This window comes from Aplidium turbinatum, chromosome 5, assembly GCF_918807975.1.
Source record: "Aplidium turbinatum chromosome 5, kaAplTurb1.1, whole genome shotgun sequence".
Lineage (NCBI taxonomy): Eukaryota > Metazoa > Chordata > Ascidiacea > Aplousobranchia > Polyclinidae > Aplidium > Aplidium turbinatum.
In genome coordinates, this window is record NC_137476.1 from 17,781,626 (window position 1) to 17,806,022 (window position 24,397).

At 35.7% G+C, this 24,397-nt stretch overlaps 1 protein-coding gene across 3 annotated transcripts in view; it reads right to left on the reverse strand.

Annotated features, from left to right (window-relative positions):
* Positions 1–2,301: 2,301 nt before the first annotated feature.
* Positions 2,302–24,397, reverse strand: part of LOC145770852 (long-chain fatty acid transport protein 4-like) — a 106,744-nt gene continuing 84,648 nt past the window's right edge. For all 3 annotated transcript variants that reach the window (XM_082582592.1, XM_082582591.1, XM_082582590.1), the window contains exons 8-13: positions 24,257–24,369; positions 22,004–22,090; positions 8,570–8,707; positions 7,375–7,542; positions 2,880–3,026; positions 2,302–2,507 (exon numbers count right to left, since the gene is read on the reverse strand). In XM_082582592.1, coding sequence (XP_082438718.1) covers positions 2,350–2,507; positions 2,880–3,026; positions 7,375–7,542; positions 8,570–8,707; positions 22,004–22,090; positions 24,257–24,369 — 811 coding nt within the window. In that variant the 3' untranslated portion in view covers positions 2,302–2,349. The remainder of the gene's footprint in view (positions 2,508–2,879; positions 3,027–7,374; positions 7,543–8,569; positions 8,708–22,003; positions 22,091–24,256; positions 24,370–24,397) is intronic.

The window sequence follows — 24,397 nt, forward strand, 5'->3', positions numbered from 1 at the left end:
TGCCGGCATGCCGCGAAACAATTACGCAATCACAGAATTGTTAAAGAAAACGAGCAAATGTCACTATTATGGCTGGTCGAAAACAAATGAAGTTATTATTCAACTGGTCTGAAGGCGCAGCTATACCATCTGAGCTATTTAGTAAATCGGAGGAAAGAAGTGATGAGGATGACATTGAGAGTTGTGATGAACAGTAGAGCGAAGATTCTGACTCGGAAGATGAATCTGACTTGGAATTATTTTTTTAGTCAATGACTCACCACCATTGCCAAACATTTTTTCTTATTTTGGCTAGACTGTTCAGTGTTGACGAAAAATTCAGACAAAAACTTTTCAAATATTAATAGGCTATCCTTAACAGTGATTGTTATTATAGACCTAACTAGCCTTAACCCAAATTGGGTGATTGCTCAATTTGCATCATTTTTATTCTGGTATTCCATTAGAAGTTAAATGACCTGTTATACGTAATACTTATTTTCTGTTGTGCACACATAAAACAAAACACTTCTTCAAGTTTTTTTTTTAGCGGCAACTCCTGTCATTGATTTAGTGCAAAAAGGGAAGGGGTTAGGCTACCTAGACCTATTTCAGGTCGTCTGTCAGGGGACACCCACCACCAAATTTGTCTGTCACATATATTTTTGTGAAGCTTAACACTCACACATTAATTTTCAATTGGTTTTATCCGGTAACTATTTCAGCTGACCTAGCTCAAGTTAGGGGGGTCACCTACTTTAGGTCGTCTGTCAGGGGACACCCACCACCACATTTGTCTGTCACATATATTTTTTGTGAAGCTTAACACTCACACATTAATTTTCAATTGATTTTATCCGGTAACTATTTCAGCTGACCTAGCTCAGTTAGGGGGGGTCACCTACTTTAGGTCGTCTGTCAGGGGACACCCACCACCAAATTTGTCTGTCAAGCTTAACACTCACAGATTAATAATCAGTTGGTTTTATCCGGTAACTTTTTCAGCTGACCTAGCGCAAATTTTGGGGGGTATAAAACTTGTCTGTCAGAGCTCCCCCACCACAAAAAATGTCTGTCACATACCAGACAATCATCTAGAAACAATTTACTTTACAACCAACTAAGTTTCAAGCGGTAACTATTTCAGCTGACCTAGCGCATTTTTTGGGCCATGAAAAATGCCCCCCATTCCCATACCCACCACCGGCGGCCCTGCAGACTTTCAGATTAAGTTATGAGTACTCACATACCACCGGACATCGCTGTATGAATAGAAATTGGTAACTTTTTCACCTAGGGTGGACGTCGCGGGCTCCCGGTCTATATGAGTCATCGATAGGGGAAATGCTTCTATTGACTGATATAGCCTACTTTCCTTACAAAAAACATGAATTCTTGGTTTGATAATAAACTACTGGCCTACATCTATTACGAAGAAAGAAGCGTTTGTTTAAAAGGCATAGGCTACCGTATGTCAAATAAAACTGTTCACTCTCAAAAGAACTACACCACTTTATCGCATTAGGCTATATGTGCTAAAATTCATGGACAATGGAATATCCTCCAAACAATGGCCTTACCACATAATATTTTAGTTTTGCTTATAATTATAGACATTCTTAGGTAGCTTGTTTGAGGCAAAATGGATATAGGCTATCACTTGCAACCAGTGTTGTAGCGTAGCCTACGCGTCAATGTCAAGTAAATTTATTTTGTTTTAACAGCGCCACATATTAACGAACAAGCAGAGTAAATGTAATTGTCAAAACAATGCATTGTACAACTGTTGGTTAGATTATGGCGCAATCAGGATGTTAGCGAAAGAGCATAACCAGTCATCTAGTCAGCCACCACTCCATCACAGTAAATCTAACTACACATTCATACACACTAGTATGCAGAGGCAGGCACACTACTTCAATGAATATAAAAACGCTGGCTCAAAAACGCAATGAAATAAATTTAGGCTACAGCGTTAGCGCGAATTGCCTAAAAACTTCACGGCGTAAAATAGCCTACTGCGTCAGCTCTTAAAGAAATTGACGGCGTCTGCGCTGATTTAGCCAGGGTCTCACAAAATGGAAGTATTTCACCTTACCAAGTTTAGGCTAACAATAGCTATAAATAAAGAGCAGATATTTAGTCTTGAGACTGTATTGTAATTAGACGTTTAACTTATTAGTAATTTCCTTGTTGACAAGATTTCTCGGGCCCAGTAGCCTACCAATTTATTTTCGGGCCCCATTTATTGACAATGTTATGAAATAAAAATTGCAAGCATACTTCTTATTCATGCATGTAGACTACGAATACCACAACAAGTTGAGACCACGTGAAACAAATTAATTATTAATCAATAGCGCAATAAATTTACAAACGAATTGAACGGTTTTGGATTTTACGGTACAATCCGACGTCAAATGGGACATATTCTTTCTTCGCTACATGGAGAAAATAGATCGGGTCTTTTACAATGCTTAAATCGTATCCTTCTTCGCGTAGAATTACCTTTTTTACTTTGTAGGTACCTGAAAAGGAACTTTGACATTAAAACTTTTTTGTACAGCAACAAATATCTTACACAACAAAAACTTAACATTGTATAATTTTACCTTCATTCAGTAGGCAACAGTTTTGCTGTTCCTTCACTTTGGTAAAGAGAGATAGTTAAAATCACCTAACTTAGGACTATAAACAAGTTTTGTAGCCTAATCATGAATATTTTCGCATTAATGCCATGTGCCATCGATGCTGTTTCACAAGTAAAATTGTGTAACGTTTATGATTAGACAAATTAGTTACTATTTTATAAAATTTGAACCATGAATATTTTAAGATAGCACAGTAAAAAAACATTTTTCCGCTGCAAGACATGGCAAAACGGAAATCAAATGCCTCACCAGTCACTTCAATATGATCACAGATACGAACGAACAAAGGTCGGGCATAGGACGCTAACATTTTCATGATTCCATCGAAAAATTGTTTCAAGTCGACTGTTCTGTCTGGATCCATAATGCATGCCATCCCCGCTTTGCCTTCAACTCCTACGATAAATACATCATCAAGCGATAAACCACGGGCGGAGGGTGCGAAAATCAATCCGGCAACATTTTCAGTAGCAGTATTAACATTGATGAAAATGTTGAAGAAGATAAGTTTATTGGTGGTTTAAGCCATCTAACTTTGCTGTGAAGCAATATTTAATATAGAAAAATTAAGTTCGTGGTGACAGTTCTGCTAGAAATCTGAAGAGCATCTGGAAACACTAGTTACAGCTTAAGATTTTGTCATTTTGTGAAACCAACAAAGCATTTAGTTGACAGAGAACTGTCCAATAAAAAAAAATAGACATTGAGCAAACACACACTTGCAGTTTTCCTCTCAACTATCCTTTGAAAAAATTCAGTTAGGCCCTTATTTGGATTTACTAGGTCTTTCCCATCTATTGATCCAGTTAAAATGTAAGAAACGCTTCTCTGTTGGCAGATTTTCAACTGGAAGAACTTAGCAAGTCATGTGAGTGATGTATAATGCTCTAGAAAAACCTTTGATTTCTCAAATTTGTGTTCAACAGACTTACTAGGTTTTTCTAGATTACAGAACTATAGTTTGAGGTAGACAGTGGAATCGCATTTACGTAGGCCTACATTACAATTAATTTTAACAGGCTACAGTCTCTACACTACTACTAGACTGTTCAATTGAAAATTATTTCTGCACCAAAAAAAAAAAAACATTCAAAGCGATAAATCACAACTGTGACTTGGTCATATATCAAACCTTTCTGATCCACCAAAAGCCCTGAAGCCAAACATCAATGCTATTTATAATTAGACTTACAGGTCACAATCCGGAAATATTTTTAAGACAAAACAGTTGATTGATTGAATGTTTATCCTCGGACTGGGAAAGCTTCTTGCAGAGCTTAATCCTGGCAGTTTCGCATACTTGTAGAGGCTTTGAATCACTGACGCAGGCCCGATCACCGAGATTGACAGAGTGAAGTTTCCGATTGTTGAAGTTTTGTTGCCAAGGAATTATTCCATCCATTAGATGCCGCTGAATGGAGAGCAATCCTTCACGTGCTTTAAAGTAGACTAATGCTGCCTTTTCTTGCCTGGCGTGTAATACCGTAGGCACTGTGAGGCTATTTGAGGAAAAAGCTTCTGAAAGTTTACATCACAGTCCTGTATCCGTCTGGTAGTGATATAGCTTTTTTTACCAAACAACGCACGTCGACTACCATCCACTATAATAACTTCACACTCAATAATCTTTACGAAAAGCATCAAGCACCATGTCAGCTTGAGGTTTTCAACATGAGGTTTCAGGTTGTTGTTGCACCAGTAGCATAGCAAAGGCAAGCGAATCTACGTGGTCAAACGGAAATTCCGAATTCTTTTTACCACAGGTCTTAGAATATCCTATTGTATCCTAAAATCAGAGCTAAAGTTGAATTTGAATATTTTTGCCAAATAACCCTCCTTCTTATTGTAAGTTGTTATTAGACGGGACTGAGCTGAAGTTTGCATTCGTTTCTTTTTCTTCTGTTTGTTATTTATAAACTTTTCAAAGTCATTAGGCAATCGTGTTTAAGTAGGGGAGACCGGGGAGGGTTGTTACAATTTTCAGTAAATCTAAGATTCTTCTTTCAATATTTGCACAAAGTTGCTGAAGATTTTACGTAAGTTTACTATAGGCCTATGACCAGTTGTTATAATTACAACTTAAACAAAGTTATGTTTAAAGGAAAATATTTGCATTTATATATCAATAAGTCAGTAGTAACAAGTCAGCCCAGTATCGGGATGACTTGTTTACACAGTATGGGGTGAAATGTTATAATTTTAATCAGGCTGTTCTTTTGAATAACTTTTCTTATTAAGAGCAAAATGGTTGGAACGCCTGGTTAATCTAATCAAAAAATAAAGAGCCCAAAATGTAGATACCAAACTCATGTTCAGCAAACAAACGTTTCGAAAACTATACTGTCTTCATCTTCAGTGTTATAAATGTTTCTTTTCTTATCTTATTTTATTATTGTTTCTTTTCTTAGTAAAATACCTAAAACTGATGGAATACTTTGACACAGTGTTCTTGGATTAATTGAACATCCAAATTTAATAGAAAAACTTATGAACAAACAAATAACAATGTAATATCCATAAAGCGACCGCGTCGCCCCTTTTTGTTTTGTTCATAATTTTCTCTTGACGTCACAATTACGTTTTCTTATGACGTCACAATTAATTGTTTTGATGTTTGTTTGTTTATCTTTATCCTGCATTGCTGGAAAGCGGACTTGAGCGCTATGCATCGGTGTACGCCTTCCGACATACACCTGACCCACGCTGCAGCCGACGGCAATGTCTGTTTCCGGTTGTCTACTCTACTTATGACTTAAATTTGGTACTACCCATTACTCGAATGGTTTCTGAGTTCATCGCTTACCAGCAACTAGGTGGCTGTAACTCAGATAAGTAGTGAACATAGTATTTGGCAGTTGAAATATTGTGTTTTAGGTTTGTAGTGAATTGCCGTTTCTAACTGTTTGTTATGCAGAAAATCTAAATTAAGCTAAAGTTACTAAATAATTGTGTCGGTTAAAAAACTAGTTTAACCGCTAGCATTTGGATCTGTTCTCTGTGTTTAATACAATCATTATAGCCACAGCAACCGAGTGTTTGTTTGTTTATCTTTATCCTACATTGCGGGAAAGCGGACTTGAGCGCTGTGCATCGGTGTACGCCTTCCGACATACACCTGACCCACGCTGCAGCCGACTGCAATGTCTGTTTCCGGTTGTCTACTCTACTTATGACTTAAATTTGGTACTACCCATTACTCGAAATCGATCACTGGGTAGAGGCAATTATCGTAAAGTTTCTTGCCCAGAGAAACAACAGCAAGTGCGGGTGGCTGGAGTCGAACATGCAGGCTCTCGACTGCGAACCCAACGCGCTAACCACTCGGCCACTGCTGCCGAGTGCAAAGCGCGTTGACAGAATAACACCGACAGAAAGAATCATAAACTGTGTTTGGATTTCTAAACTAAAACAGACCTCTATGTCAATCTTCGGGTCTGACCGACACCCTAAATAGAAGACTACTAACACCATCAATAACAATGCATTATGACCAGGATTGTAAACAAATGATCTCCATCTAATTACTCATGATACTTGGCCTCAGTAAAGAACACCTTTATTAGTTTTTGGCACCTTTAGGCACAGATACAGCAACAACAGATACTAGTAGAACTTAAAAATGTAATTAACTAGTCTAAGTAATACAAAATTTGTTATCTGAGTACCACGTTAATATAAGTACATTTTCCAGTTGAGATGAGATAGCATTACACTGTGTAACAGCTCACCCCAATACTAGTTGGCAGAATAAGATTAACATACGGTATGTCAAACATGTGCCACTAAGCTTTAATATATTTTTAATGAATCTAAGGTACTGCACTTCAAATTTGAAATAACTTTGAAGCTAGTTACGTATCACTCATAGTTTTGTAGCAATAACGTTTTCATTGACAAGGTCAAAATTTACTTTTCAAACCCTAAAACTGTTTTTTACCAATAATTTTCTACTGCAGTTTTCAAAATGGCTGAAGCTTCGTTTGCACATGGAAGCCAAAATTATACTTAACTCCAGCGGTTGATGTAAACTAATTAAAAAGTTAAAAGGACTGTAACAACCTTCCCTTGTCTTTCCTATCTATTTTAGGCCTATATCTATGGGCCTAAAACTTTTTGCGACCCACCATGTTAATTTACTGGCTTTGAATTTCCGCTTTCTGCAATATTCATTACTCTATTTACGGTGCATCCATCCTGACTCATTTACTATGACTGAAAGATAACCGTGAAATACGCCGTGAAAGACAAAAGAAAATTTTTCGTTTTCTATCTTACAGAAACTGATTTATTAGCCTATTTGTAGCCTATCCTAGTAATTTTGAATGGCAGTCTCATACGCTCAGTTGATAAATGGTGATTTCACTTATACAAGCGTCAGATGTGTTGGGTCAAACTTAGTCGAGCAGCTCATTACGTTCTGAGATTGTCCAATTTTTCACTTTCGTTTCGACTGCACAGCCAAATGCATTGCTTGGATTTTGAAACAATTAAAAAAACATATTGTTAAATGCCAAAACAAATCAAAGTAGGCTATTTCTGTTTCAAATATCGGTCCATTTCATCCTAATGCTGACATAGGACACCGACAGCATGAGACGAAGGGGTAAAGACAATAGCTGCACAAACGAATCAGATACCTCGATCAGTAGGGACAAAACAGAATCAGGATGATCAAAACAATATTTCAAGATACAACTCTCCATTTTTCTTTAGGCTATCTAGTATCTATCCTAGAACTTCTCACCAGGTATTTCAACACCATACACACCAACAGTGTGTTTGTTACCAAGAACTTTAGCAATCTCAGCTTCACATTCCGCAGTTGAAACATTCTCTCCTTTCCACCTGAAAGTATCCCCAGTACGATCCTTGAAGAACATGTAGCCGTATTTGTTCATTGTAAAAATATCTCCTGAAACACGGAAAAGATAATTATTAAATGGAGTGACGTGCTGAATAAAATAATCAGATAAATAAGTCATTAAAACATTGTCGACTTTTTTCGCAAAAGAATATTTTTATTTCATGCAACTGTAGTAGCGTCCAACAATCAACATATTTTCTTCTACAAACAATTCCTTAAATTGTTTTCTGTGTTTTTTTTCTACTTCTTTTATCACATTATGAAGCTATCTAAACAAGTTAAAGTTTAAAGTTTTAAAAACTGATACTACGTGTTGTGAAGTCACTACTGATCGTTCGTGGCTTTAAAGTTAAATTACAAGATTTAATAAACAGTTAACAATCCATATACAGGTTAAAGATTAGTTACATACGGCTAGGTTAAATACGTTGCATAAATAATACGAGTAGCTGCACCATCGATTGATGTTCGAAATAATGAAATGATAGAGAGCTGTTTCAGTACTTCCGTTTCCACAGTGTAGCGCTAATTGTGAGTTTTAAACATACGATTGTCAACTGGCATAAGCGGGCTGCACAAACACTTCCTCCGCTAAGCCAGTGGCCCCATATTTGGACCAAGCTGACTTAGTACAATAAACTCAGAAATGTTCTCCTCGTGTGTCATGCCTGTTCCAGGCTTAGATGGTCAATCATTATGCATAGTTCTTTCCATTTATCCGTTAAACTAGTTTAGTTGTAGCATATTTGAGGTCATTAAGAAAAGGAGGCGCTGCTTTGAGAAAAGTGAGGCTTTCACGTGCTCGATTTCTTGTAATTTTTCCAAAAAAAGCAGTGTGTTCTAATGGTCCATCTTTCAATAATGTTAAGAGACTCCTGGTTTGATTGATTTCAAGCTTGTACGTTTGTATTTACTTTTATGGCTGAGGTAGGACAGGCTATTTGTTGCATTTTACATAAAAACCCATGTTTCAGCAACGTTTAAATAGTTGTGCGTTTCTTTGCATAGGGTAAAGGTTACTTGATCTAAAAACATGTTACAGTTTAAGTTCTTTTGTACTTGCAAACGTAGTTACCAGTTAAGAATGCAAAATCTCCCTTTTGTAACACGTCATAAGCAATCTTCTTGTTTGTCGATGGCTTGTCCACATAGCCGTCATATTTCTGGGTTGGGCTGTCGTTTATGATCTTCCCTACAAGCATCCCAAACTCGCCTGAAAAAAAAAAAACACTGCAAAGGTCATCATCATCCGTTCAGTCAATTTAGACTGTCGGTCCCTATCTTCTCCCTCTACGGCCCATGATTCCTTGCACACCTCCTACAGCTCTTCCATGCCTATCCGACTGTCATTCATCACTGTATGGAGCTATCTCGTTTTGAGACGGCCCTTTCCTCTTTCTTTGCTGGCTAAACCAAGCACGATGTCTTTTTTCTACTCATTCACTTCTCATGTGGCCAAAATATGAAACTATCTGCTTGACTATTTAAGCTTCTTGGGATATGTCCAGTTTAATTTGGTCCAAAATCAGTTTATTGGTACATTTGGCACAACTCTTCCATTTACTTTGAGGTCACGGATTTCTTGCTCAATTCCATGGTCTGAAGCAATTGATGTAAATCCAGCAATATCTGTGGTGACACAAAAATTTCCTTGCATCAGTTTTCCAAAGTGTTCGTTTTCTATATTTTGCATTGTAGAAATGTCTAGTAACCTTTATTAGTTGAGATGATCATGAGCAAAAAAATATTACATGAAAGCTTCGATTTTTGCGACATCACCTTGTCTGAATGTCATTGTAAGATATTTTCTCCGCTCTGCCTAAGTTCCTTGAAGTTCACGTGTTTACGAGTGGCAATATATTGATAAATGCCCTCTTTGACGGCATAGCAGCTTTCTCCTGACGATTCATCAACTGCAATTGATTAACTGGAATGTTTCTTAGTTAAAAACAATATAGAAAAAACAATTTTTTTTGAAAAACATTTTGGTGATTTCATACGCCCTTGCAAACCATGGCGGCTCCAAGTTTTTGTGACGTTACAATTTACTGAAATCATCGCCCCTTCAGATTTAGTTTATTTCCTGCAGAAACAACATTCCATGATTTCATCGGAAATATTGTTTTCGATTTGTTGCTTTTTTATTGTAACTTGGGAATTTCAAAACATGCAAAAATTTATCTTAAATAAGCGCACTTGTACCTGAAATATTATCAGACAAATTTGTAGCCATATGTGGGCAAGATTTATGTTTGCTTGTGAACTTGGTTCGTGATTTTGCCAACCAGTTCGGACTTATTTAGTAAGTCAAGATTTGTAGAATTCAGACAAGAAGCTTTAAAAGGATTGGTTCATGCGAGTATAAATTGATTGCTAATTTGGCTGTGTTTTGTGTTAAACGTCTTACATATCAGCTTTGTACACGTTGTGTCGACTTGGGAAAAGGCTTACTTAATGGCAGTTTTATTGCGCATGATCTACGTATTTTCGACGTATCGTAACGTATTATTTTCGTTTGTTATAGCTGAATTGTAACCGCATTGGAATCCTGCGTAAAGAATTTCAGACTGTAGCTGTTGTCGAAATTCCCGGCTTACTTGGCAAAACTTGGTATGGACATTTTAATTATGTGAATTTTATTGCTGATTTAATGTTGTTCACAGTACACAGTATCTGCTTCATAAAGCGCTAAAATCGACGCATATTCACGATGGATGTAGCGATGTAAAAACTCACATTAATCAATATTGCCTTGTAGTTTTAGGTAAATGCGTGATTTGTGCTTTTATGTTATTTCAGAAAACGACTTTTCTTGCCACTGTTCCTGTTCTGGTCACTCGGAATTGTGGTTTGAGAGATTGTTAAAGGGGCAGTAAACCCCAAACCATACTTTTCGATTTTTTTGTTTGTAAGTGCTCTAGGCATGTATAATAAGTGGTTGTCATTGAAATTTTCTCTTAATTTCACTGCGTTTCCTTTGTAGGGCGGTTGTTGTTAGCTCTTAGTTTCAGAGCGACGCGTGCTCACTGAACCGTGCGATAATCGTGATAATCGATAACCGGACGTGACGTCATAACGGTACAAGCTGCTCGTATGTTCACGCAAGATGCATTTGAAATGCAGAGTAAGAAATCGCTTATGGTGTCGTTTCCAGCAAATGCAATGAACTATTTATGTCGATTTTAAGCAGCTTAGTAGTTGATAAAATGAACACCGAAAGCAACTAGCTTCAAGCAAGCACCATATTAGTTTATAAAGAACTAGAAACATTTTCTCAAGAACTCTGATACGTATACTTTACTGTACAAGTACAAAAATCACTCTCTCCATGCACACGGCAAAGCTTTTCTTGAAGTAGACTTTGAATTGTGACTTCTTTTTATTTCAAATCAGGATATTTAAATCCAACATATTTTCTATCTTCACTTGAAAATTTCGACCCAATGGCAGAAACAACGCATGACGGCAGAGGCACACGGATTGAATGACCAAGGTAACCTCAGATCCACGGAACAAACTGTCTGTAGACAATGTGCCTATAGCGTATTTAAAAACAACTTTTGGTTACATGAATATAATACAACATGATTGCCCACTTTTAGGCATTGCTACATCATTTAAGACGGGTTTTGGTTAGAAAACCGTGAAAAATAAGATGCAATTACATCAGAAACATCTGGATGCAAACGTTTGAGCATAAATGCATGGAAAGAGGTGTGCTCTCCCATTCTTCTCAGTGTTCTGCCAATGTTTCCCTTTCACACAATGCAATCTTCAAGAGGCTCTTGACACGATCTTTAAAAAAGATAATGCATTGTAAATCAATAAAAATGCATGGTAGTCACAATGATTGCTGCACACATTTCACTTTACCGCACATGCTTATCCAGTCAACAAACTTTTTTTTTTACATTGATTCAACGTTTTGCAGACGTTGAATCAATGTAAAAATGACGGATTTTGCGTCAAATAAATGAATAATAAAAATGACAAAATTTGCGTCAAATCCGTCATTTTTACAGTAATTTAACGTCTGCAAAACGTTGAATCAATGTAAAAATGACTGATTTTGCTGACTGGGTAATCACATACTACAACTACACATATTATAAAGTAGCAGTTTTGGAATATTGTTAATTTCACAAAATTATGGTGTATAGATAACTTATGGTAAGTGGGGTTTTCTTTGATCGTTTTTAGAGAATAGCCTCCTTCCTTATGCTTTCGGATAGCTAATCCGAAACCTAGCGGTAGACCTGCTGCTATTCTCGTTGGAATGAATAGCAGTTACAAGTTGTCTATAAAGAAATGCAGATCAAAGTGAAGTTTGCACTCACAAGCCAATAAAAACTTATCTGTAGGTGTGTTTACTACATCCATTATAACAAATCCGTAACAAAAATGTTTACAAATAATAGGCCTTCCCACTCCGCCCCGTTAGCTCAGTGGTTACGCGCTCGGCTCAAGATCACACGGCGCAAGTTCGACTCTCGGGATGTGCGCTTGAGCAACGCACTTTCAGGACTGCTCCCCATTCAGCGGCACCTAGTGAATAGAATAATTCCCCGGCAACAACACTTCAACATCGGAAAACTTCAACTTTGCCAATCTCGGTAACCGGCCCTGTGTCAAGAGCCTCCACAAGTATGCGAAACTACCAGGAGTAACCAATCAAGGCTTTGCCAGTGCGAGGATAAAGATTCAAAACCAACCAACCAAGACACAAGCAGTTTTACAAATGAAACTCATTTTGGTAGCATGATTCTCAAAAGCAGCAAGCAATGTATGAGGGGACGACATCGTCTTCACCCGTTATTTCATATGTTAGTTTATCATAGAGTTAAATTTCTTCCCTTTCGCCACACTCCTTGGCTTCATGGCATCCTTTTGACAAACACACACGAAAATCCGATATGTCGTATTGTGTTGCGGCATTACAAATAACGATTTTTGTTTGGCATGACCCATCAGAATACCAGGACAACTATGAACACAAGAAGCACATTACAAAACAGCACAATACAACACAACATTACAAGACAGTAATAAAGAAAACTCACATTTATGCACTGTTACATTATCGTTGCATATAGTGCTAGCCAGTAAATGAAATGAACACCAGTTTGTCAAGGACTTGTTTTTGTTTTACACTTGGTGAGTTATAGATGCCAGATGGGTCATTTTAAAATTACATGTAGCTAGGATAGGAATCGCTATACCACCAAGCAGCAACTAAAATGTAATAGGCTTAGCCGGAAGATATTCTAAATTATATCAAAAACAATTTCTCAAGGATGGTACAGTACTCCCCATTCCCCAATTTATGTACGGTACTTTATAACAAACATGTAATAACATAATTGTTAACTCAAAATTACTTCAAGAACTTGACGTTTCCTGACAGCCGGTCGTATGGATGGATTGGAAGTTTGTTCTAGAGTTGTCTCCCCACTGGACCTTGACTCCAAAGGTTGCAGAGTTGTTAAAATGGTTTTTTTTGAAAAAAATTGAAGGGCATGCATTGCGGTTTAATTTAAGCTGTGTGGCAAGTCCCATGTTAAATTGAAGAAGATTTTGAAAATCTCTCTCCTTGAAATGGAGTCGGCATTATTATGCTGGTCTCTGTTGCTCCTGGCCATACTCTTGTAGTGCACACAAACATGTAGCACTGAAGGAAAATACTGGCATTTGCTTGTTTCCTGATGTGCAAGGCCTAGTGTAAATGTGCAAAAAATGATGTAAGCTAGTATCAAGGCTACAATAAACTAAATCTGAGCTAAAATTGTTACTTGTGATAATCTTATCTACTGCTGCAAACGCCTCAAACCTTATCTACAGCTGCATACCACACTTTAAACCAGCAAAATGTTTTTGCCAAACTCTGGTTATGACGTCACGTAAGCAAATATTTTATTTCGACAACAGTTGATGCGGTGTGTGTCCGAATTGAAAAACCAAAACTTTGTTTTAAGATTGCGTGTAAACAAATGAGTATTTTTTCATAGAAACAAGTGCAACGTGTTTTTGAATATCCCCTTTCTGTATTTCAACTCTCAATTTGTGTGGCTTTCAGCAACGACCAATCAAATAAAATTCAATGCCATGTTCTTATTCACGATGTTTCTGACCACTTTCCTATTGTAGTTGTGATAAACTCTGTAAAACCAAAACAAGAAAAATATACACAAAAAGTAAGGAACATGAAAAACTTTGTTGCTGATGAATTCGTTTGTGATCTGGAAAATAGCTTGACCAACCAATACACAGAAAGGAATGATTCAGTTCATAGCAAATTTAATCATTTCATCGACACTTTTAATGACACTTTAAACAAGCATGCACCTTTACGATTGTTGTCTCGAAGAGAAAGAAAACTCAAGACCAAACCATGGCTAACAAAAGGAATTTTGAACTCCATCAAAACTAAAAACAGACTATATCACTTAAAAATAAAAGACCCAACAAACACTTCTGCACAAGCAACATACAAAAAGTACAGAAATGTACTTACTCATACCAAAGAGCAAGCAAAAAAAATGCATTACAGTTTTCTTATTACGCAAAGCAAGCACAACACTGGAAAAATATGGAAAACCATAAATGACATCATCAAGTACAAACATAAGCACACAGCTCACATACCAGAAGAAATAATTAGCACTGACAATGAAAAAATATCTGACCCTGCACAAATAAGTAACTGTTTTAATGATTATTTCACAGAAATTGGTCCTTCCATGGCATCTAAAATCCCTCTACCGTCCCCTGGCTCATTATTGAAATTGCAAAGTGTCCCATTCTCCTTTTTCCTAAAACCTGTCAATCAAGAAGAAGTATTAAAACATCTTAATAATCTTTCTGTCTCTAAAAGTACAGGACATGATGGAATACCTATAAGATTTGTCAAACTATCCTCACCAATAATCGCCCCTTTCCTCACCAACTTATTCAATGAGTGTATCGATAAAGGTGTATATCCTGATGTACTAAAGGTCGCTCAAGTTACCCCAATCTTCAAATGTGGCTCCAGGAAAAATTGTTCCAACTATAGGCCCATATCACTATTGTCCCCCTTCACCAAAATATTCGAAAAATGCCTGTATGAACAAATGTACAATTATCTAACAAAAAAAGACCTGATCACACCACATCAGTATGGATTTAAACCACAATATTCCACTTCGTTAGCTGTGTCAAACGTTTGTGATAACATCTTAACTAACCTAGATAATAAAGATACAACTTGCTCTGTATTTCTTGATTTAGCTAAAGCCTTCGACACAGTTGATCACACTATTCTCATACAGAAACTGCAAACATACGGTTTTCGGGGCCTTCCATTACAATTGTTAAAAAGCTATATCAGCAATCGTCTACAGCACACGGTCGTCAATGGAATCTCTTCAAACTCAAGACAGGTTACCTGCGGTGTGCCCCAAGGATCGACATTGGGACCCCTTCTTTTCTTACTGTATATAAATGACTTACCAAATTCAACAAACATGAATGTTAAACTATTTGCTGACGACACCAATCTTACGATGAGCGACAAATGTGAAATAAATTTGCAGAACAATGTGAATGCCGAAATGCAAAAAGTTTACAACTGGTTGAAGCTTAATAGATTATCATTAAATTTCTCAAAAACTGAATACATGCTAATAACAAATAAAAAACACATAAAAAATTTTAACATTAACATTGGTAACACAAGCATTCAACAAAAAGATCAAATAAAATACCTTGGCGTTTACATAGATAACAAATTAACATGGAAATATCACATAGATAAAATTAGCGGAAAAGTAGCAAAAGGTTCATGGGCGTTGCTTAAACTCAGAAATTATGTCAACACAGACACTTTAAAAGATGTGTATCACGCTTTGATTTACTGTCATTTGCAATATTGTATTTCAAGCTGGGGAAAGGCCTGTGACAGTGCATTGGATCCATTAATAAAATTACAAAAAAAGGTTATAAGAATAATTACGAAACAAAATTACTATGCTCACACTAATTTTTTATTTTTCAAAATGAACATCTTGAAACTAAAAGACATACATAACATTGAAATAAAAAAACATATGTACAAAGTTCATATGAATGAGTATCCATCTACGTATTGTGATTTATTTACAAATGCTTCATCTATTCATCAGCATAACACAAGATATCAAACAAGCAACAATTATTTTATAAACAGATCAAACACAGAATTTGGCAAGAAGTCCATGCAGGTATTGGGACCAATGCTCTGGTCAGAAGTTCCAAGCAGGCTAAAAAACTTATCATTTCATTGTTTCAAAAAAGAGATCAAAACGTTAATTTTACAAAGCTACAGTGCATCGTAAGTGATATGTTATGGAAACCAACTTGTCAGTTGCTTCGGAAACTTTATTATTCTCTGCTTGCTTCATGGAATTTTGTGTTTTGGCCTACGTTATCATCAATATGTTTTTTTTGTTTTTTTTGTGCGTATGCTGTTGTTGAAGCGCGGGAACGTTTCAATTATTATTTTTCTCTTGTAAGCTTATTTTAAATGGCAAAATCGTAATTTCCGTAGGGTGGCAATTGACTAGTAGACCGTATGGTCGTCTCGTTGTCTCCCTGTCGGTATGGGAACTTGTGTAACTTTTGTACTGTGTATATTGCATATTTCAAACATGTACCTATGTTCCTGTTACTGACAAATAAAACATTGATTGATTGATTGATTGAATTTGCATTTGAAAATGGACTTGTCTGCCCCTTTAACAAAAACGTCAAGTATCATTGTAATTTCGCTCCAATTCAATAAACCATTTCCATCTATAATCTATATTTGAAAATAGTCGGATTGCCTTTGTGGTCGAGCCTAGTGATATAGGATAATGTCACATCATTCATTGTATTGTCTTTCAATGATCCTTGTGACGTCATACTTTGAGGATACGCTTGTGCATTTTAACAAAATGTTGTATGTTTGTTTATCTTCATCAAACAAAATGTTATCCAGACCAACAGACAACTTCAGAAGTAGGCTATGCTCTGTCGGAATGTTTTCTGCAATCATTTCTAAAATGCAAGCAACTCAGTTAGCGGTAGGCCTTAGTCTAAAGTTACTCTCCAACATGACGTCATCAAAGTTTAAACCTCACCAATGGCGCTATATCTCAAAGTAAAGAATTAAAATTTGCTCGTCTATAAGACTTACAGGCAGAGATGGGCAAGATCACCAGTATTGGTGATCTTGAAGATCACGATCAAGATCACCAAGAATAGGTGATCTTGAAGATTTAGGTCAAGATCACCAAACTATGTAATCTTGAAGATCAAGATCGTGATCTTGAAGATCAAGATCACTTTCAAGATCACTTTTTGTGTAGGCTACTTGAAAAAAAATCAAGTTTTTGATCAATGATGTTGCATAAAATAATTACTATAAGCAACCTGGGTAAAGGTATATAGTTGGTATTGCTAACTTTTACTTTTAACTACTCGATCGCTGGCCTAAGAATTGTAATAAGTTAGTGAATGTTGCTATGTAGGCCTATCAATTGTTGACGACGTAGTTAGCGTAAAATCGCAACGTCACACCCAAGGCCGAGGTTACTTACACTAGTATTGAAAAAGTCACAAAACTAGTGTTATGCTTTTTATTTATAATAAATAAATAAAAATAAACTTTGAACTGCATCATTTTTTACCAAATTTTTGTCTGGTTCATGTGGGAGTTTTTATTCGTGTTACTAAGTAGTCTTAACTTTCATTGTATTATGTCAATGTTCATTGCACCATTGACCGATCTGGCAACCTTGATACTGTTGTCTGTTATCAAAAAAGTTCAGAGGTTTGCAGTCAGACAAACCGCTCCATACTCAGACCCTAAACAAGTCTTGGTCTGGTTGATTTGCTGCAATAAACCACTTTACAAGACCAAAGTCGGCTAGAGTCCAGATTTTTTAATACTGCCATTCTAGACTTTTGAAACATCTAAAATTGAGCCAAAGAAAGCAAACATTTCTTTAAAATTCACACATGGAAATTGCGAACAAAGTTAAATCATTTTTATTATAAGTCAACATAAAGTACACGGAAGTTGAGTTCTTTATTATGATCAACACAGAAAACTTTTTTCAATTTGAAATGGCAACACTGACCAGAATCGTCTTTTGTTGGACACATATCATATAAAACAGTGGCTTAATGTTAGTAGTTGCCACTAACTACTTTGTACAGTACGAGTTCTAAAAAAATGCCTCTTTCCAGTAAGTCAACTTCAATTTTAAAGTGATCTTATTGTTCTTCAAGATCAAGATCACACAAAAAAAAGTGATCTTAGATCAAGATCACCAAAAAAAAGTGATCTTGAAGATCAAGATCACGCCCATCTCTGCTTACAGGGTCATCAATAATTAACGTTACAACTCCAAACAACTGTATTTAACAAATGGTAGATTTTTGAGTAATAAATATAAAATCTTATTGTCAATAAATAAAAATTTAGAAAAAAAGAAGTTTTACTCAATGTGTCCGCCATTTGCGTCTATAACAAGTCGGAGACGCTTCAAAAGGACCAGCAAGAGTCATGAATAACTCTGAAGTATTTTGGTCCATTCTTGTTTCAGATTAGCTTTTAGCGTTTCCAAACTTTGGTGGTGTTTAGTCGAAATCTTGCTCTCCAGGTAAGACCAGATGCCAAAGTGTAGGAGGGGGTTCAGGTCTGGGGATGAAGCAGGCCATTCTTCCTTGAAAATGAAGAACGGCACTACGGCTGAAAGCCAGTTTTGCGTTTTCTTTGCTCCATGTGACGGGGCAGAATCTTGTTGGAATGACCAACTACGTTTTATAAAGTGTTTCTTTGCCCAAGGCAACAACGGACCCTCAAAAATATCATTTCGGTAGTTTTCTTGGTTCAATTTCATTCCTTGGTCCACAAAAATCAATGGACTCCTTCCTGATTCGTTGACTGCGGTCCACATTATCACTGATGACACCCCTTGTCTCCGAGTGACTACCCGGGGTTCCACGTCACCATCTCTTGATCAAATACGATCATTTTGACTGTTAAAATTTTGCTGGACATCAAATTTCTTCTCATATTGGCATTTAGCAAATGTTTTTTCATGTGTGGGGTCTTCTTCAAATCCTTCTTGAGAACTGTCAACATGGTTCCATAGGCCACGTTCGCCTCCTTTGCCAGTTTTTAAATGGATCTCTTGGGATTTCTTCGCACCTTTTCTCTCGTTGCTTTTATCAATTTTGAAGTTCTGGCGCTTCGAGGGCGACCTAGGCCAGGTCGATTTTTGACATTACCAGTTCCTTTGTTGCTTGAGAGTTCTCCAGATCAACATTTTCTTAATTTTTAAGTGCTTGCAAATATCACTTCTTGACTTCCCCGATTTGAAGAGCTCTACAATAGCTATTCTTTTATTCAAATTTTCATTCATGGCCTATAAAGTTTAGGCCTAAAAAATATAGAATCGAGAAATATTCAATTTATTAACATTGTAACGCTAAATATTGATGTTATATACAGTTGTTTGAAGTTGCAACGTTAATTATTATTGATGACCAATGACCATGTATATCAGAGGTGGGCAAACTACGGCCCACGGGCCGCATGTGGACCGAGACAATGTTCTGTGAGGCCCACGAAAACCTGAAGCAATTATACAAAAAATAAGAATAAAATTGCTTGAAAAGCCTAATTACTACAAGGACTTAATTGAAATTTTTTCTGCATATATTTCATATTGATAAAGATAAATTATAGTCTTTCTACAAGTAGGTTAATGGCCAACTGCACACATCTCATTAATGTTTCTGATACATGTGAGTTGTATTTAAATAAATAATTGAGACAAACGTTTTGTATATCTTTTATATACAGTAGAATTCGCCTATAATGGCACCTCTAGGGGATTGCAAAAACTGGCATTATACTAGCCGAATTGACGTTATAGACGAACTACCGCAAACTATTCCAAAACTGTCTTTTGATTAAAGAAAGAGGTGTATAATCCAGTCAGGTTTACTGTGTACCACCAAACTGACAAAATTCACGCAGAAAATACAGTACCGTAAACAAAAAAATTGTTTAAAAAAAAAAATAACCTACAGCGAAAGGTAGCCTACAGGAAATTTGCGCAATACAGCTCGTTACATACAGTAGTAGAGAAGTTTTTACACGTGATAGTTTTTCACACGGGAAAAAAGTTAATTCAGTTAATTAAAGTCCCTGCTGCAAACGACGTAGCAAAATAAAGAGAAGACATTTTGCAAGCAGCAGCGCTAACTGGATTAAAAGACTGACTGTTCGTGGTGAAGGTGATGGCTTAAAGTGACGTTATAAACGAACAAAAGACGTCTGGGGACCAAGAAAGGGTGTTGTTACATGCGAATTGACGTTATAGGCGATGCTGTTGTAGCCGAACTACAATGTAGGCTACGTAAAAGATAGGAATTCTGCCGGGACCGAGCGAATTGTGACGTAATAGGCGAATTGACGTAATATAAACGAAGCCGTTATAGGCGAATTCTACTGTAATATGTAAAACCGCCATTTCTTTGGTCACATTAAAAAAAGTTTACATTTTAACTATTTTAGATTTTATGCTTTGGCATATAATCTTAATTATACTACAGTATAGTGTGGCCCTCGAAAAAATTCAGACCCTTAATGTGGCCCTCGAGATAAAAAAAAAGTTTGCCCAAACCTGCTGTATATGATTGTCTCAAACTGCAGACAACCTATCATCCATCATCATCTCTACATAAAATTGTTTAAACTATCAGCGGATTTCATGAATTCTTAGTAAAGTCATAGTCTACATTAGATTATTCTATACTATGCAGACTCTTGACTAGTTTTGCTGCTGATCTCAATTTCAAAGGACCTTGCCAACTATAGTCGGGTTCATGAAAAATTCAAGCCTCAAGTAATTTTGGATAAAACAAAAAACTTTTTATAATGGTATTTAATAGTGCAGTGTAAGTCTTCATTGTGACGTCATCAAAGTGCGGGCTTCAATTATGACGCCAGTTTTATGTGAGGACTAACACTCCAATAATGATAAAAAAAAAGAAAACTTGATGTATAGTATCTCTTATCATTATCTTTAGTAACTTTTTGTTACAAGAAAACGAAATACAGCTCTTTTGGACGGTTTGATGGACTTAATTTTGTTTGATAGTGTGGTTAGTTTAGTGGTGAATAATTCTAACAAATGTAACCTTTTAATAATTTTTTTAAAGTTAAAATGCATTTATGAGAAAAAAGAATTTTAAGCGTATCTACGAAAACTACTTTTTAAAGAAGCTTTTACTCTTTATACTTGTTTGCTTTCGAAAGTGATGAGATAGTTAAATATACACATGAGAAATTCTTTGTTTATTATATTTAACCTTTAATGCAACCATGGCCACCTGGAGATGCGGCCTGATTTGTCACATTTTGCAGATTTTGATTACAGCTACTGCTAGTGTTTGACTGACATTTTTTTGAGATGTTTTTACTTTTTGCGGTTTCCTAATGACATAAAACTTTTTTGTTGCCTTGGGGAAGCAGTAGCAAATGAGAAAAAGTAAGTTGAAAAACGCAAAATCAGACTGTGATTGAAAATGAACAGTCTGACTAAAATCTTCGAAATCAAATTTTCTTTGTTTTTCAACATGTGAGAATGTTAAAACCTATTGTGTCATCTGGGGAAAAGAATAAAGAAAGCGTAAGAATATAATTTTTAGAAAAAATTATTTAAACGTTTGCTCAAAGTTAGAAAAACCTGAAAATTTCTGCAAAATGTGACAAATCAGGCCGTATCTTTAGGTGGCCATGATGCAACTTATCTGCTAAGAAAAATGAGTTAAAGGAACTGCAATGTATTAAACGTATAGCCTGCATAATAATCTTTTCTGTCATTGTCAAAAGGTGTAATAATACTTTTATCAGTAAAATGGGGTACTCCGCGAATAGGGGCTAAACATCTGAAACTCTAATTTTTTTGTCTCTCAATGTCATTTTGAAGCCATTTAAATAAAAACATTGCTTTTGACACAAAAAAATCCCAAAACCTATTTTTCTGACACAACGCCTCACATTACAGAGGTGCAATGTAAGGTAACACTTATTTTCACAATTGAATGAACAGTTTGCATCCATCACTACAGGCAATACATAATTATCAATGAAATAATAATAAATTGATAAGGAATAGAAGCATTGACAATAAATGACAATGATCTTGACAAACGGTCTTCAAATCAACCACTTTGATATACCTACATGGTTTAGTCAAAAGCTTTTTTAACATTGCCCATGTGCATCAGCAAGTAGTTCTAAAATTGTTATCACTCGCACAACTTTGGATTTTTGTGTCCACTGTTGAATGTCATTGTAACTGTCAGAAATTTCATCAGATATTGCAATTCATCAACCAGATCTTTAACACATTAGATCAGGTGGAAAACCGTACTGACTTTACATTATTGTGCAACCTTGCATAACACGAGAGCAGCACGAAGTGCTTACCTGGTTCGCACAAAATGCACAACCCATCACGACCTCTGATTATTTTTTTGTCTTCATCAATCCTAAGAAGCATGATTGGGTAAACACCTAAATGTAAAGAAAGTATCACGTTAAAGCAACAAAGAAAGATTTAACACTATTTTTATACAGGGCCAAAGACAAACAATAACTGAAGAAACAATTTCGAATATTTTTGACTTCCATTAACCTCCTCAAAAGCTGTTCCAGATATTGGTTTCTATTAATTACTTTTATATCAGAACAAAAATAATGAAAAAGTGTATGATCTTGCATAGAAATGTAAGTTGGTTTTTTTTGTGTTGTTTTATTAAATGTTTTTTTAAAAATTTGTGTTTTTTTCAAAAAAAACAAAACAACAAGCATTTTTTGCACCAGGAGTTATCTAAAACTTACATGTTGGAGCAAAATTTGTACTTTTGTTTCTCTGAAATATTTATTCTGAACTATTCAAAACATCGATAAGTTAGTAAAATAAAACTTCGTCACTAAACCGTTCATTAAAATCTTCTTTTGACTTCACCAATGATCCAAAAGCATGCGTAGTGTGATAAAATAATCAAGAAAAGTATAGCGTATCGCACTAAAATTGACAAATTCAACTTTATTAAATTTAAATTAACTCTTTTGCGCCCAGCGATTTTGCACGGTTTGACTACAAAACCCAGGCATTTTTGAAATTTTTTCTCTAACTTTAACGAGTTGACACGCGTAACACCCAGTGTTTTTTTAAAGGTGTTTTGGGGGACCGAAACGGTCCTCAAAATTTCTCCAGCGGTTTCCCAAAATTTGGACTTGCAACTACAGTAAAAAAGTAATGGTTGTTTCTCGCTATGTCTTAAGCAAATATAGCTAGTTTTTGGTATTTAAATGAAACACTTGCGGTCTCTTAAAACTACTTAGCAGTCACCCAAACCAAACCTTAAAAAAACCCTGGTGACACTGATTGTGTATTTTGACATGGAATATCTCATTGGAAAGATAATTTCAAGTTCTGACTATAAATGTTAGGACCTATTTTCCTAATACAACATATTTGAAGATCAAGTATTTTCAAAATGTGTATTTTTTTAACTTTTTTTTTTGTTAACAATTTTGTGAAAATGAAGCATCTTACAAAAAAACAATAGTCCCACCTTTTCTGTAGAAGCTAAAAATATTTTTTCTTCCAAATGATATGAAATGTCAAGGTAAAATCAAACATGCCTTGATCCTTTAGTAGTTTAGTACATACTTTTCCTTTAACTGTTGGCTAAAGTAACCACACTTTGTCAAATTTGAGCAATTTATTTTTTTAATACACGAGGATATCAATAAAATAAGCATTTTACAAGGGACCAGTAAATTTACAGATATTCTGTTTTATATCACGCATCAAACAGCATCATTTTAAAATGATGCTGGGCGCTAATAAATTAAAAGAACTTGAATTCATCAATTTAGTGTGATAGTGGCACCTTCTACTTTTTTTATCGATACATTAATCAGTATCAGTCGACTAGACTGTATATTCACCCAACAGACTTTAATGAGCATCATAATAGGCTATATATGCCATGAAAGAAATGACAGGAATAAAAGAAATAAACAAACTAATGAAAGAAATTAATACAAGTAAAGAGCGAGGTTGACTGTTAGCATGATCACCACCGCGACCAAACAGTCCTCACCCTCATCATAGGTAGCACTTGAAGTTGGTTGGTTCATTGGTACCATTTGCTGAGCAGTGAGCAATGAGCATGCAACCACACTTCTGACTTACAGAACTTATTATAAATTAGTTTGCTGCAGTTTTGACTAAGTTATTCCATAGCTATAATTTAACAGTTTCTTTTGCAGTTCCTTGTTATGATAAACGAAAACAGTTGCTACTAGAAAAAAAATATGAAACGATTGGAAATAATATAAAAAATAAATAAATAAAACGGATTAAAAAACGATTAAAAAACGATACTAAACAAAAAACCTTTTTAACTATCTCTGTTCTGGAGTAATTTTATATGTTTATTACTAGTTTTTAAACTGTATCATTTTTGAATAAAACAAAGTCAGGCCTTGATTTAGAATAATGAATAATCATCATAAGCGATTCGAAACAGAAATGTTCTGTTTTGACAAATAGTTTTTTTCTGGTTATTCCTGACGAGGACAGAACAGTGCATCAAAAACGTTCGATAAACAACTGCAATTTTAACTTGATGTTGCGTGAACTTCACTACACGTCACTAAACTTACTAGGCATGATCATAGACTTGAAACCACACGATCCGACTGTGTTGTCAATGTTAATCATACTGGCGTTGCCTTCTGTTGCCCCATAGAATTCTGCCACCTGCTGGATATTAAACCTGCAATGTTACGTGGATATTACGTTAT